Source organism: Columba livia, chromosome 8 (genome assembly GCF_036013475.1).
Source record: "Columba livia isolate bColLiv1 breed racing homer chromosome 8, bColLiv1.pat.W.v2, whole genome shotgun sequence".
In the NCBI taxonomy this organism is placed as follows: Eukaryota; Metazoa; Chordata; class Aves; order Columbiformes; family Columbidae; genus Columba; species Columba livia.
The window spans coordinates 1,826,452-1,842,811 of record NC_088609.1 but is presented as its reverse complement, the minus strand read 5'-3'; the positions used below and the strand labels follow the sequence as shown (position 1 = coordinate 1,842,811).

The window sequence follows — 16,360 nt, the reverse complement described above, 5'->3', positions numbered from 1 at the left end:
AAGAAAGGATTTAGTTTGCAGCCAGACTTACAAATATCAGGCGCTGTCTAGCACTGTGTGTCCTTAAAATATTCTTCACTCGTTTATGGATCTCATCTCCATTTGCTGGTGAAGGCCAACCGGAGCTAAACCTGGAAAAACAAACAGAATAAGATTTTCTTGCTGAAAAGCTCAAACATGCTTTTGACTCCGATTTTTTGTTGTTAATTATGAAGCACACATTACTTTCTTCTATTGGGAACATACACAATGTTTAGATTTGCTTCTGTTTCTCCTCTGGCGTACAAGTAACCCAACATTTCAAAGCGGTGCACAAGCAGCACGCATCCTCAATACCAACAGGAGATGCAAAGCACAGAAAGAACATTGATGATTTTGTAACCTGGGTAATATTTCTGTAATGTCTGCATTGTTCCTACGGAACAGGAAAGTTAGTATTCTATTCCCAGTGATCAGGTTTCATTTTCCCCCTTTTATAGCAAGTATTACACACATGAATGTCTTTTCACTGCTATAAATGAGCAGGAAGAAAAGCCCAATGCCTTCAGAGCAGAAAGCCCATGGAGGTTAAAAACTGCAGATTCACAGCCTCTGTTTCACAAGGTGGAAATGCATTTTAAGTCACCTTTATGTTTTTTACATTAAAATCCAGGCAGTTTGCTTGACATGAGCGACTTAAAACAGCAGCTGCTTTTGCATTTTCCCCTTTTATGGTATTTTTTCCACTTTACTGAAAAATCCAACATTCCTCCTTCTCAGTAAGTCCAGAAGCTGGCAGAAGTTTGATGCCTGTAGTTATTCTTAGACTGCTAAGGGAGGCAACTAAGATTTTAAGAAAACGATCATTTACATACCAACCTCCATGTTAGTACATTCCAAAAAGTGTTATTAAAAAGGAAAAAAAAAGGAAAGCTCAACATAAGGCAAGAATTATTGGGGAAAAGTTATGAAATGTTTACTCACACAATCTCATCACACAGGTAGAGACACCAAATCAAGATGGGGCAGATTCATTTCAGTGTTTCCTAACTTCTGAGAATCCCAGAATCCCAGAATGTCAGGGGTTGGAAGGGCCCTGGAAAGCTCATCCAGTGCAATCCCCCCATGGAGCAGGAACACCCAGATGAGGTTACACAGGAAGGTGTCCAGGCGGGTTGGAATGTCTGCACAGAAGGAGACTCCACAACCCCCTGGGCAGCCTGGGCCAGGCTCTGCCACCCTCACCAGGAACAAGTTTCTTCTCCTATTTAAGTGGAACCTCCTGTGTTCCAGTTTGAACCCATTATCCCTTGTCCTACCATTGGTTGTCACCAGAAGAGCCTGGCTCCATCCTCCTGACACTCCCCCTTTCCATATCGATCCCCATGAATGAGTCCCCCCTCAGTGTCCTCTTGTCCAGCTCCAGAGCCCCAGCTCCCTCAGCCTTTCCTCACACGGGAGATGCTCCACTCCCTTCAGCATCTTGGTGGCTGCGCTGGACTCTCTGCAGCAGTTCCCTGTCCTGCTGGACCTGAGGGGCCACAACTGGACACAATATTCCAGCTGTGGTCTCCCCAGGGCAGAGCAGAGGGGCAGGAGAACCTCTCTGACCTACTGACCACCCCCTTCTAACCCACCCCAGGTACCATTGGCTTCCTGGCCACAAGGGCCCAGTGCTGGCTCATGGTCACCCTGCTGTCCCCAGGACCCCCAGGTCCCTTTCCCCTACACTGCTCTCCAACAGCTCATTCCCCAACTTACACTGGAACCTGGGGTAAATAAAAATAAGAAACTTATGGTGTGGTATCACACTAATATGAATAGGGTGACCACTGCAACTGGAGCTAATGGGACACCAGGCAGGAGCAGAATGGGGCTGCTCTGTTGATCGGGAGCACAAGAAACTGCGACAGGTTTGGTGTAGTGGAGAAATATCGTGACTCTGAATGCTGAGACTCCACAGTGGGTCTGGATGGGTTTGTGGGACTGGGACTGCAAGCCCTCCTGCCTCTTCCTTCCAGTTTATCACATTCCCTGCACTATCCAGCCTATCCCTCTGAGATCCCCATCTGACTGTGCCTGGCTTACCTCCACCACACTTCCAGACTGGTCAGTACAGGTAAGAACTGCACAGCGCCTTCCAGAATGAACAACCCCAGTACACATAGAGAGCTCCAGTACAAAACAAGTAACCTGGCAACATCGTTATACAATTAGCACTTTGCAATCGTTGGGATCATTCCTGCTGTTACCAGAGACAAATAGAAATACCAGTAGAAAGTGACCAGTTCTTTGCTTTTGAGCAATTTTCTTCTATTTTCTTGTATCTAATCAACCTATTTGGACTGACTTATTATTATTTACCTTTCTGAAATCTCTCTCGTCTAAAGAGCCCAAATATTTTCAGCCTATATATGAGTTTCCTTAAATCAAACTGTTTATCTCTGAATATGTCTATTTTTCTTCAAGAAAGGGTGCTAAGAAATGACACAATATTGGAAGGATGAATCATATAATCTATAGAGGGATGTATTTCCCATCTTTCTAATGACATTTAATATTGTTTATCTTTGGATCTTTACAGGCAAGACTTTTTGTAAGCTGGCTACAACATTCATATTAGCATCCTGAAACATTTCCAATTAATTTCAAACCCAGCAGCATTTATGGCAAATCCATACTGTTCAATGCTTTTGCATACTAGGATCTAATGATCTGTCACACTGAGAGATCTCGCATTACTTTTTCTACAAGCAAGCACAATGTTAGGGGAGGAAAGCGCTGCCTTTCAAGACACAGAAGCAGGGAGAACATCCATTTTGCTGACACACTCAGCGCCAGTTTGATGTGCTGCATTACAATGCCCGGGCTCGAGCACCAGCAGCATTTGGAATCTTGCAAAGGAAAGGGGCTGGAGTGGAACTATCATCTCAGGACTTCCCATGAGCATTTACAAACATTTACTAACATTCAAGAACCTCCAAAATGCAGGTTTCAAGATCCACATCCTAGATGCAGGAGGAGTGAGTCATTTCCCATTTGACAAATAAAAGCCAGAGCCATGAAGTCGTGGCATTTTCTCCTATTTCTACAGCAGCTGCTGTTCTTCTAACACCCAGGTTACCGGCACTGAAAAGAGAACTTGGAATAGATTGCCTTTGGGAAATGAAATTGATGAAATTCATATGTAAGATTTCAGATCATTGTTGTTAATCTTAAATTTACAAATAGCTTTGGAGATAAATCTATTTACTTTGGGAAAAAAAGCAAAGCCAGCTTGCTGCTGTATTCATTTAGAAAACACGTGGCTGTGTCTGCAAGAAGAAGGACTTTTAAACACTTAATTCAAAAGCCATGACATTGCTTTCTTCGGGTGATTTTATTGCTCAATCCACTAGTGTGCGCTGTGGTATAAGAAATGTTACCTGCTCACATACACCCCAAACAGTTTACAATTACAAATAAAAACCTTAAGTGTGATTAAAACCAGTATCAGCTTCTTTTTCTTTAGCTTTTCTAGTATTGTTATTGTCTAATTTTAGTAATAACTACAATCTAATCCACATTTAAAGTCATCATGTCAATATTTACACCAACCAAAACTCCAACTACAATAAAATCATGCCTGAAATGTAACAACCAGAATCTGAAGCAAAACCTTTTTGTGACAGTCTGACTCTCCTATTGGGAACAATTTATAGCACAGACTTGATAGCACAGTTTCTTAGGGTGTAACTAAAGGGATTCCAGTTGCCCAAAATCACCAATAATGTGTTTTTAAAATGACTAGCTACTTATTTATGTGATTTAGGTGTCACTATCATATTGCAATGTTGAAAGGAAAGTCATTTCATTTCAATGACTGTTTGTCCTGATAACCGAAATAAACTTCTACAGCTGTATTCTTTGTCATACTTTCAATTTTCCTTGGGACTTGCAAACATTCTGCAGTTACATCGGTTTAAATTGTTTATTGATTTCAATAGATTGTATAAACACTTTGGAAATATAGCTCAGTGACCTAGAAAAAGCCAGATCAATCCGAGAACTTCTCCAGATTCATTTCAAAGATGTTGTGTCGAGTGCAACCAAGGAAACAGAATCATTTTCCCTTGTAATGTGACTAAAGGCATTTATTTTCTTTTATGAGATAAGGATTTCTTTAAGGTCATACAGACAACATCTAACTTGATGGAAAAAAAAGCAGCCAAGCAGACAGTCTAGATCTTGTGCTAAAGACTGAAGTTATTTTCATGTATAATTTTCTCCATTAGGATGAAATACTCCATTAGAAACACAAACAGGATACATTCACCCATGTACTCTAGTCAAACAGCAGCTTGCGAACTTGAGAGCTGTAATAAATAGGAACTTTCAAATGTCACACAATCCAATCATCCACTTGCACACGGCAAGAACGTTAATATCACATTTCAGCAGGAGCTACAAACGCATTTCGTATCAGCAGAATTAATGCGAAGGCCCGCTGCAGAATATTTGCAATGCCTATGGTGACCCTTTCCCCCATCGCACCTCCTGGCCTTGCCAACAACGCGGTGCACGTGGCCTCCGTGAAGAATTCATCAGCTTCAAAGACATGAGCAAAACCTCACGCAAGGACAAACTATCAGAGGGCAGAAAGCAATGCAGTACTGTGGGACCTCATGCACGATTGGAGAGAGCACCACAGTCATTGGGGAGAAAGAGCTCTTCAAGCTAAATATAACCTGAAAAAACCACAAACTGCAAGAACTTAAACATGGAATGAGTGAGATTCTCAAGAACGCCAAATATATTTAATTCTGAACTAGAAAAAAGCCTCGTAGATTTTATTATATCCAAGTAGGCATTTATGCTGTGTTCACCGTAAGTGGAGAAGTTGCTTTGTTCTCATCCGAGAGGACATGAAGTGGCAATTCAGCACAAAGAACTAGGTTCTCAGTGGCCTCCTCGCAGGCTCCTGTCGTTAGCTTACAGAACCCACCTCACTGTTTCTCCTGTTCTTTAGGAAAGGCGCTTTGCTGCAGGTTTCAGGGCTGCAAGGAGGCTCATCTTGCAAGTCCCCAAGAAAAACACCGTCTTGTAGGAGTGCCCGAGGATGCACATGCACTACGAAAGCAAGGACCAGACTGCACTGTGCTTTCCTGCAGTGACAAAATACACTAATGCTCTTTCCCAAAGCATGGAGGACTCTTATCTACGCACAGAAGGACACTTGTTTTTGCACAACCAACCAGTCTGGGGGGCAAGTGAACTGCGCTGACTGAAGCCGACGACACACCATGGGCAGGAGCTGACGGGTGTGCAGGTACCGCTGCTTTGCACAGGAGATACAACCAAAATGAGCTGGACAGCCACATCACTGCCGAGTGCCAGCTTGCAACACCAGCAAAAGCTTTCCTTAGGTGACCTAAATAATGAACAATATGAAAAAGAAAGTATGAAGAATAAATATTCAAAACTTTGCTGCCTTGTCCGGCTCTTTACGGTTCTGCTGCTGGCTCAAAGCCACTGGGAGAGGGGAGTGGATTGATCTGCGGTCTCCGCAAGGCTCACAGAAAGGGACTGGAAATTGCTAGAAAAGGGCTCAGAGGACCTTATACAAGACCCCAATTTCTATATCGCTGAAAAGTATTGCGGTGGCTTAACAACTCTTCAGCCGTGCTCTGGGAAGCGCTCCCCAAAAGGCAGACGGGCACCGCACACTACTTGGAAAAGCAAAAATAGAGAGAGAAAAAAGGGAACTAAAGGTTGGAGCGGAGAGTCAAGTTTCATATCGACTGCGAGTTGACCAGCATTTAAAAAGATAGCCTGGATATGCTAAGCTCTTTGTCTTTGTAATTCAAAAGAAAATTGAGGAAATAAACACCAAATACTGTGAGATAAGACTGTATTCTTTCAAATACGCTAAGGCTGGGATACTTGCAGCAGTAGTGATTTTCTCTGCATTTCTGTGATCTGAAGAGCAGTGTTTGCGTGCGTTTCCAGACGCTGACCTCTGCTCCATGTTTGCCGTTCCACTCTAGCTCTCAGCGTACAGTCAGCTGAAGCCATTGTTATCTCAGCAGCATCAAACAGAGACCCAGTTTTTTAGACTATGCCCTTTACCTTCTCGTGTTCATTTTTTGTGATGACAAAAGGAAATGCTTACATCTTTAACACAAAGAGACGTTACATCGCTGAAGAGCTGAGAACACTTATTCTAATAAGAAGAAAACACATAATTTTATGAGATCACAAATCTCTTCTGGAGAAGGGCTTGTGAAAAGAAAAAGCCAGAATGTTCAGATAATTCCAAGATGAACTGGCAGATGAGTAAATTTCTGTGCATGTAACAGCAGCTCACACATACAAGACTTTCTTGCCGTCAATATAAGGGACCCTCTCAGCTTTAAATGGATTCCATTTTAAAATCTACCCCCCATGCCCTCTTCCCTAAAAGTAATCCAGTGAATAAAGAATAAAAAATAAGTCACCATTACAATATCTCTTTCCTAGATGTGGGTAACAAATGCACAACGTCGGAGTGGGGATATAGACAAGATGACAAAGAAACCTCCTCCAAACCCCAGATACATCCTAATATCTGCATAACAGTTCTTAAAAGATACTATTACACAGAACAACAGACAAGTGTTCAAGCAGAGGAAGATGTTAAAACACCAACTTCATCTTTATAAGCATTAAAAATTCAATCCCCACCTGCCATCTGTCATTTTTCTTTTTAGAGAAAAAAAACAGAGACAATTTTTCTATTTCAAAACAAAGCATGAGGCCGTGTGCAGGCTGCACAACGCACTGAGCATTGACGGAGGTACCAGCGGTACCAAGGATGGAACCGCCTGCAACCAGTGTGAATTGAGCACCGAAGCACATCTCCGTGTAGGGCCTCGGTAATTTAGGTCAAGACACCAGTTTGATCCTCAGCTTCTCCCAACTATTTAATGTATTTGCTCATTCATGCCCAGTTTTGTAGATAGTTTTTCTGCTCCCAGAAAGCCAGCTAGTAACTCACTAAACTGAATGCACAGTAGAAGCACCGCGCACCAAATACACCTTGTACTGAGCAGGAGGTAAGGAACCGTCTCCTTGAAGGAGACTGGATGACTTCAGCGTGAAACAAATCTGTTGGGTTTTGACATTTCTTCCATCCCACCCTCATGAGACACCGCAGCTGTGAGGCTTGCCCAAAATATTAACCAGGGCTGTGAGAAACTGAACCCAGCAGGGTCAGTGAAGACTAAGAAAACTGATTTAAATATAGCAATTAATATACTAACATAGGAATTCATATGCACGCAATTGGTGTAGATGCCCACATTCAACTCAACCAAACCCAAATGTTAGGATGTCATTAATGCAGAAAGACTGGCAAATAATACCCTGAGAAGATGAAAGCGAGCCCAAGCACGCTACGAGCAGCAGTCACACATCTGACCACGGCACAGCCACAAGGGTGAGCTTACAAACACGAGTCAGAGGCAAAAGGAAAAACAGCTTCCAAGTACCTCCCGTAAAGCCTGCTTGACATGTATCTATATTTACATTCCTGAGATTGTGATTATTTAAGTATCTTCTGTCTTAGACAGGCATTGGCAGCCTAAATCTGAGGCTTCATTGTTTCAGAGAAGGTTAGCGATAGAGATATTAAAGATCCTTTCCATTATGAGGACTGTATTCGCTAAGCAGAGAGCTGATGGCAAACACAGCACCGCAGGAAAGGTTAAACGATAACGTAGTTGTTGGGGAAAGATTTTTCACAGAATCACAGAATCAACTGGGTTGGAAAAGACCTCAGAGATCATCGAGTCCAACCCTTGGTCCAACTCCAGTCCATTTACTAGATCATGGCACTAAGTGCCATGTCCAATCTCAGTTTAAAAACCTCCAGGGACAGCGAGTCCAGCACCTCCCTGGGCAGCCATTCCAATGCCTGACCACTCTCTCTGCAAAGAATTGCTTTCTAATCTCCAGCCTAAATTTCCCCTGGCAGAGTTGAAGCCCGTGGCCCCTTGTCCTATTGCTGATGCCTGGGAGAAGAGCCCAGTCCCCACCTGGCTAGAACTGCCCTTCAGGTAGTTCTAGAGAGTGCTGAGCTCACCTCTAAGCCTCCTAAGCCTCTAAGCCTCCTTTTCAGTGTCTGCAGCCTGCAAACCTCCAAACATGCAAGCTATACTCATGCAAGTAGTTATCATCTGCTCACGTTAACGATTCCCGAATTTCGCAAACAAAACAAAGTCATTACCTTTCCCTTAGAGAAGATCGATTTAGCACAGAACTGGGAGAATGCTTCTGAAATGCTGGAGGTGCTGAACGCTCCAACGAAGCAGCAGAATGGGACAGTCTGTTGGGTGGAGCTGAGATCACATCCTCATTGCAAACATCACAACTGTCAAAGTCTTTTGCGTGAGTAGATCTTGCCTGTAAGAAACAAGCCAAAGCAAACAGCAAACCTTGCTAAAATGTATGATGAAAATCATGATGTACAGTTGTCAGGTTTTTATTTTTCAAAGCAAAAGCTCAAAGGTTGCACGTACATGCAAGAGTATCTGCCTGCTGGGGAAAGAACGAGGACCCTCATCTCATAGAAAGAGCCTTGGTCTAAATCAAATGCAGTGACACAGGACTCAGTTGGTATCGAACCCAACACATGGCACGGTCTAGTGTAACAAGCCTTTTGTCACCTTTTCTGAGGCACAATTTATATGCTTATTCTTCTTAAGAATCCCATTGATTCAGGATGATGCCTGAGAATCTGAACACCGCAAACCTCAGACCTCTCCTTGGTGTGGGGCATCTTGTTCTCAGACCTTTTTTTATCACAATTTGCTGTTCCTCGAGGGAAAACAAAGGCCCATCTACTAATCTTCTATTCACTTTTCGCCATACTAGTTACTCCTTTCAGAATTCCTTTTAACCTGAAACATACCACTAAAATGTCTAATTTTACCTGGAACAGGAACTTTTACAGGAGTTGTTTCCTAAAGCTGAGGTAAAAAAACCAAGAAATAAAACCTCACAACAAAAGCAGGCAAACAATAATCAGGTTATTCATTAGCTCTTTCCAGGCTGCAGGGGTTTTTTTGCCCTCAGCTTTGGGCAACAGCTGCTCTTAGACAAAGCTGTATTAGATTTCTGGCAAGAAAAAGATACGTTCTCTTCAGGCCTGATTTTGTGGGAATCACAAGTGATTAGAGGCATCAAGAACACGATGAACTAACCTGTGGCTCAGCTACGTGTGCTCTGCAGACAACGACTGCTCCGAGAACCTGCTTTCCCATGGGGAGGCAGAGGGATGAAGGGGACGACACAACCTTAAAATAGCCACCATCCAAAAAAGCAAAACAAAACCCAAACACGCCACAAAACCACCAACTCCATATTCAGCATTCTGATTAGAAATTCACTCTTTTCTTTACAGTTTCTCATTTAAAGTCATGGAACAATCCACAAGGGCGGCAACATATTAGACTTGCATGGTACACAAAACTGTGATCTTGGTAATAAACGTTTAGAATCTGACAAAAGCACGCTTAACAAGGCTTATCCTTTTAATTCCCTTTCTTTTCTCCTGTTATCATCAATTTTCCCAGCCATTAGGAAGTCTAGATGGGCATATGTAATTAAATACCTAAACCCCCAGTTTCTACAGTATTTAGGAACACAGGCAAAACCAACTAAATGAGGATGGAAAGAATTAAAAAAGAAATTAAAAAAAGGGACTGTGACATTGTCAGATCTGTTCAATGCACAAAGCAGCTACAATCTGAAAAAGGATGTGAAATACCACAAGAGTGGCTTGTGAGTTGTACCAGTGCTACCTGTGCATACAGTTCTGGAATAAAATGTGCTCTCGGAATGACCGGGAAAGCAAATGCAAAGTGCCTTTAAAGGCTCTTCTACAGCCTTGTCACGAGCCTTAACGCCAAGGAGAAGCCAGGTCTGTACCTACAGGTGTGAACGTCTTATGGAGTGTTAAGTTTCACGTTTCTAGTTGTAAATGATCTGTGAGCAGGCTTAAGCCGGGCTAGATCTGATTTTAAAATGTCTCTTTTCTGGCCTTTTATACCAAAGAAGATGAAGTTTCAAAAATACCTATGGGGGACAATCCTTCTCAGTCAGAGCTTTCCAAAAAACGACTTGTAAGCAACAGCTCTTCAAAGTACTCACGTGGGCTTTCTTGGGCCTGTAGCTGCCGAGGAGAGACGGATCTGGAGAAAGAGAAAAGGTGCATCCCATAAGGATTCAAAGAAAATGCAAATGCTCAAAATGTTATGAAATCTTTTACCAAATAGCCTCCCAGACAGCACTGAAGCCATTTGTTATTTGTTAAACTACACTGTGAAATTCTAAACAGCCTCCTCAGAATATTTCAGGAAATCACTTTCTTTGGCTGAAAATAACGACTTTGCATTTAATGGGATACAATGTAATGAATAAGCGTAAGCATCATCTTCTGCATAGACATTTTGCTAAGCTGTTAATTGCCTAAATCAATGTAAAAATCAAGCTCTGCCATTCCCCAAAAAATTCTGACGTACATTATGCTACCTTACCGATCTTTTCTGAACAAGCTTCCCGATGACCATCTCTCCCTCCTTCCAGCACCTCTTATTCTTTCCCTCACCACTAACCCACAAACACGAGTACAGAGCCCACGGAAACACGTAGGGAAGCTACTGGGTCCATACTGAGTTAGGATGTTCCACCCGTGTCAATATACATCTCATCCCTGAGGGACTGGCATTAAATTCTGTCTGGCTTCTTGATCGGTTCAACCAGTCCCTACTGAACAAGCCTCGTGCTGTGACCCAAGCCCAAACAGGTTCTTCTGTGCTGCGCAGCATCGTAAAGACCCTCCTCTAATTAGTACCTGCACATAAAGCAAACCAGGACTCACCTGTACTGTCAGTATTAAGAGTCATACTCCTAGGAATCTGGGTTTTTTTCAGAAGTTACAGTTAAGCCTCAAGATACAGGCAAGTGACCAGTGAATCCTCTGGATAGTAATACCCAGGTAGATTTTGGTCTCTGAACCACTTGCAAGACACCACCAACTAACTCAGTTTGTAACCGCAATGGTATCGGATGACAACAGGTCTCTTACATTATCAGCTACTACAGATTGATAAGTATGGCCCCAAGGGGAATGGGAAACCTTTAAAATTTTGCACCCGGCACTGCTACAAAGAAAAAAACGTAGAATAACAAGTTCAAAACAATTTGCTATATAACAATTCATAATTAGTGAGGAGGTGCGATAAAAATGAGGCAGAACACATATAACAAACAAATACTGATGAGACTCATTAAAATCCTCATATTGCCAGACACATACAATAAAATCAAGTTTTAGTGGAATTCCTTGAATTTCTGGTCCCACATCTTTTACTAAACCCTCACTTACTGATACCAATGAGTGCCGAAGCAGATAACTGAGCAGCACATCCCAGATGCTCATTAATAATGGTATATCACTGATCCACTGCTCACAAATCCTGCTGGAATAAACATGACGCATTTTTGAAGAAACATAGTCCTTGAACTTCAAAATGACCGATATTCCATGCCTGAGCAAGACACCCACAGACGCTGGCGCAGGTTTGCTCCACTGTCCCAACTCATCCAAACAGGTGGAGTGAAACAGCACCCGCCTGGGCTCTGCTGGTTTCTACTCCTACTCTTATAGCGTGTAGAACTATGTTCCAGGTTTCATGAGGTAAAGTGCTATTCAAAACACCCTTTCGCCACAGTACCTTATTCACCATTCCTGCTACTCCTAGGAAGAACAGCTTTTTCCTCCATTACACACTGACTTCTTGAAATAAAACAAACACCACACCAAAACACAACCCAAACCAAATCAACCTCACTAAACTACTGCAGAAAACAAGAGCACTGATAAGATACGTAATAGAAAACACTGACCATGGTCTAGCTTGGTCCAGGCTTCTACTGGGCTTTCTCGTGTGGGACACCAGGTAGAAAGTGTAATACCAGGACTCGGTTGGTCAACCTGAAGTAGAAATACTGTTAAAATGCTCAGTATCGGATGTATCCATTGCTGTTTTTTCTGTTTCCATCCATAAGATCACATCTGGTCTGTTCTGAAATATTTTACTCTTATTTAAACACTAGTTTAAACTATTTTCACAACACTTTGTTCACATGTATTAGCATCCCCATGCATAAACAAAAACAGTACTAGAAAGATCTAGAAAGCCCTGAATATCAGGGCTTCTTCTTCATCTACAATGTCTGCAGCCTTTTTAAACAATTCTCTGTATCTCATAGTTATTCCAAACAGTTCAGATCTCACCAGGAGAGATATGGATCTCTTCCTAATTAATAAAGTTACGTTTAACACAATCTAATTTTAATCTTCATGTAACACAAAATCTCCAGGCCAAACAAGTCCTCAGCAGTAAGAAGGCCCAAAAGGAGCATCCTCAACCCAGAAAGGCCGTGATGGTCAGGATACGGTACATTGGGAAACAAGCTTTTTCCTTTTATTGTACTAACTTAACCAAGCAATCACAATCAATAATCAGTGTTTCAAGATGCTATAATTAAACCGTGAACTTCACTTATAGATCAAAAAACCCCAGAAGAATAGATTAAAAGGAGCTAAAGGAAAAATATCTGAGAGATAAACAGTAGGTTGATGACTGATTAATGGCTTATTAAGGCTAATTTGCATTTCTAAAAGGTATCGATACGTAGAATAAAACTTGGAAAAGAATTCTAAAATTTGACAAGATATTATTAATTCATTTGTACATAAACTAGAGAAAAATTAAATAAGGTGAGAAGCAAACTAATTAAACACTAGATTATCCCAATGGCTGTGACAAGTGTCCAAAATTGTAGCCAAATCATAATGTCACAGAACAAAATCAGAAGAATCCCATCTCTGCGCCTACACATTCAAAATGGTGGTTTATTATAAAACTAAAGGTTTGTTGCAATCATTAGAAACATAAAGATTAAAAAAAAAAAAGGAATATAATCCTCCAAGAGGCTGGGAAATTCAGTCCCTTTGTATTAAAGCACTTAGCCACAGCTTCTTTAAATAAGGACCTAATTTCAGAACATTTTTTCAAGTACAGTTAGCAAAAAGTCCTTCTGCAGGTGCTGAAGTCGGGCTGGTTGTGAACCCCGAGTCAAAGTGTCAGAGACGTCGCTCTGAGCAAAGGACGCCTTTCAAAGATCACAGGGTGCCAACATAAAATAAGTTGAAAGCGAGGAAGTGTAAGTGTTCCTAATGTGAGTAGACACTCTTTCTTTAAAGTCTTATTCAGGAATTTTTAATACCAATATCAATTTCTTTCAAGCTGAATTTATACACCTATTATCCTGTCTAGTGCACTGGAAGAAAAGAAATCGGGCCTTGGAGAATTTAACCAAGACACTCATGAAAGAATTTGATCTTTGTGTGTTACTAACATGGATAAAGGAAATTTTATTTTAGTTAATTTTGCATTTAAATCACCATGTGACAGACTATTAAGGAGAGAAAAATCATTCATCTAAACTAAGAGCTGAAGGAATTTTTGGAGCGGTATTTAGCGAAAGCACAATATTTGATCTGAGCTTAAGCTGGAAGCAGCTTGGAGAGAATACCAACCCGTCTAACTACAAATGGAGGTTTATCGGTTTCTCTTCTGAATTTGTAAGGCCCGAGGTTTAAATGGGCCAGTCGCTGCCTGGCTTCTTCTGACAGCTCACACATTCGTCTTTTCGTGTATGGAGACGGAGACCGTGATTTAGAAGCTATAGTAGGCTGCTGGTAGTTCTTTGGTGCTAAGCCGGGCCTGCTTTTCTCAGCTGAAAGAGTGTTTTTCTTTGGTAACTTCGTTCGCAGCTTTCCATTTGGGGTTGAGGGATGCGTCCAATCCAAATCACCCTAGAGCGAAAAAGAGGAATGATCCGCTTGGACAGCGTGCAGAGCAAGGATCGCTGAAAATGAGGCAAACACGGGACTAATCATTTTAACAGAAACGGATGCCACGTCAGCTGAAGTTCCCCTCACAAAACTACCGTCAAACAGCAATTTTAAAAACAACAGTGTATTTCCCATTTTCTCTGAAACCAGAAGGGGTTAAACCACACATCACTACAGGTGAGACGTTAAGCGTCTGATACTTCCCAATTAACTTTCTCACACAGTTAATGTGCAGAGACTGTAAAAAATTAAAGTGAATTTCGTCACAAGTTCATTTAACATAAACTTTACCTGGATTGGACACACACAGATTTGAAGCATTTTTTCACATTTAAACATCTTTTAACATTTTAAAATTTGTATATTTTAAAATAAAACCTACAAATTAAAACGAAGCCTATCTAGTCGTTCAAATTATATTCATTTACAGTTGCCTAAAGCCTCCCAAGAAGTCTCACTACATTCTCGGATATTTATATTCTCTTGGATCACGGTGACCCATGAGGCTGTGTGTTTGTTTTGCATCAACACAGCTGGATCTGGTACCACACAGACGACTCAAGCGCTCGCTTTCTCGTGCCTGTACCAGCACTTGTGGAGCTGGGAAACCAGAACATGGAACCGGCCCAAACAAAACCAGACCTAACTCCCTAAGATTAACTTCAGTTTCAGCAGAATTAGGCTGTGCTGAGTTTTTTAATTCCTTATCTAAGTGTCTCAATACATTTTAGTTGCTAAATCTGGAAGAAACTTGTGTGAACTAATTAGCAATGCCACTAACAGGGCAGAGCCATCTAACCCTCTTTGCATGCAAGCCTTCCTGACAATCGTTCCATTGTAATGATGCTGCACCATTTGTCAATTAAACAGCAAAAAAGGACGACATGAGTAACTTCACGTGACAGCTTGTGCCGGGAAACCCAACCAAAACTGCAGTCCGTGAGACCACGGAAGAGCGCTACCAAACGAGCAAACAGCCCGGTCTGTTCTGCTGCTTCACCTTCAGCTTTGTTGGCTGCATTTCCAGATTAACACTGGTGACAGCCTTTTCAACAAAAATCTCCATTTCCATTGCTATTACTGATATTGTCATGGAAAACAAATTAATTGGTTTGGCTGGCATAATGTATCTTCTGACTTCAGCTGGCTTTCATTGTCCCACCTTAATTTTAAGTGTCAGTAAGGAAGGGTGAGAAGGCAACTTCCCACCTCCAAATACACCCGGGATTGACACTTGGGCTGATCCTACAACAGCGCAGCTGATAATTGTTTCAGATTCAAGCAACTCTCAGCATCTACTGTCGTGCACCAACCCCACTCTTTACTCATACTTGATTAAAAATGTAATCAAGTTGTCAAGCACCCATGACAACAGCTTTAGCCACAACAAAAGGACGAGGAAAGTTTGAAGTGAGCAGCACATGCAAAAATTGGAAGCAAGGCTATCAATATTAAATCTAGAAATTAAATTGCAAACAATTAAATTATACTAACCTGTACGTGACCTGTTCCTGAGCTTAACAGACTTTCAGTAATAAGGGAGCTTGTAGAAAATCTCAATTTTGGTGCAATTCCCTAGAAGAGAGACAATAATTGAACATCAAGCTCCAACTCAAGATAAAGGGTATCAAAGAAGTAAATGTCACCTAATGTAACAAACCATTCCTAATTTTCAGCCATTTCCTTTGTTAATTTCAGCCTTTAATAAAGATAATTAGAAAAGACGGAACGGCAATGGTAAATGTCAAGATGCTAACATTTGCATTTCTGACAATTCAATTACAGATGATTATATTGCTTTCGTACAACAATTAAGGCCTGACTTTTGTTTCAATACATTTCTTTGTCAAAAGCATTTTGAAAGATTTGTCACGCCATGCTATATAGCATCAATACCAATTCCAGTCATTCCCTAGAAGTTTCATTGATGCAAACTCTGGAAACTTATTTACAACTAGTTTCAATTGTGTGATCTTTTTTGTAAAAACACTTTGAAAATGAGTCCGTTTCGCTGCAAAAGCTTTTCCTTTGTAACAGTAACAATCCCCTTAATTAGCAATACCCTTTACTCCATAACCACTAGAGCAAAGTCTGATTTCTGTGGATTGTCTCCCATGTTCTACAACCATGTTGCACTTTCAAACTCTTTGTACACACATGGCTGGCAAGTTGGACCAGTTTGACCAGTCTGGAGTCAGTGAGGTCCAGCTGGGCCTCCTGGTCAACCAGCGCACACGTACTAAATGCCAGCAGGTCCTTCCATATTTACATGGCCAACACTTCCCGTTCAACTCATCCTCTTTCACTGCAGCCACGTCTAGAAACAAAACACCTTTGTGAGCTCTGTTTCCCGTCCAATTTAGCTAGAATCGGCCAACATCTACAAAATTTACTGGGTGTAAATGGCAGAGATTATGACACACAAGCATCATTTCC

The 16,360-nt window shown here is 41.5% G+C and overlaps 1 protein-coding gene across 11 annotated transcripts in view; it reads right to left on the bottom strand.

Moving 5' to 3' along the window:
- The window catches only part of SPATA6 (spermatogenesis associated 6), a 55,401-nt gene that overhangs the window by 23,731 nt on the left and 15,310 nt on the right, over positions 1-16,360 (bottom strand). For 10 of the 11 annotated variants that reach the window (XR_010474190.1, XR_010474196.1, XR_010474198.1 and 7 more), the window contains exons 6-12: positions 15,419-15,499; positions 13,607-13,885; positions 11,908-11,995; positions 10,150-10,190; positions 9,201-9,248; positions 8,225-8,400; positions 32-131 (exon numbers count right to left, since the gene is read on the bottom strand). Coding sequence is in view for 2 of the 11 variants with exons in the window: in XM_065071438.1 (XP_064927510.1) it covers positions 32-131; positions 8,225-8,400; positions 9,201-9,248; positions 10,150-10,190; positions 11,908-11,995; positions 13,607-13,885; positions 15,419-15,499 (813 nt within the window). In the remaining 9 variants the exon portion in view is untranslated. The remainder of the gene's footprint in view (positions 1-31; positions 132-8,224; positions 8,401-9,200; positions 9,249-10,149; positions 10,191-11,907; positions 11,996-13,606; positions 13,886-15,418; positions 15,500-16,360) is intronic. The other variant, XM_005511664.4, reaches the window with a different exon arrangement.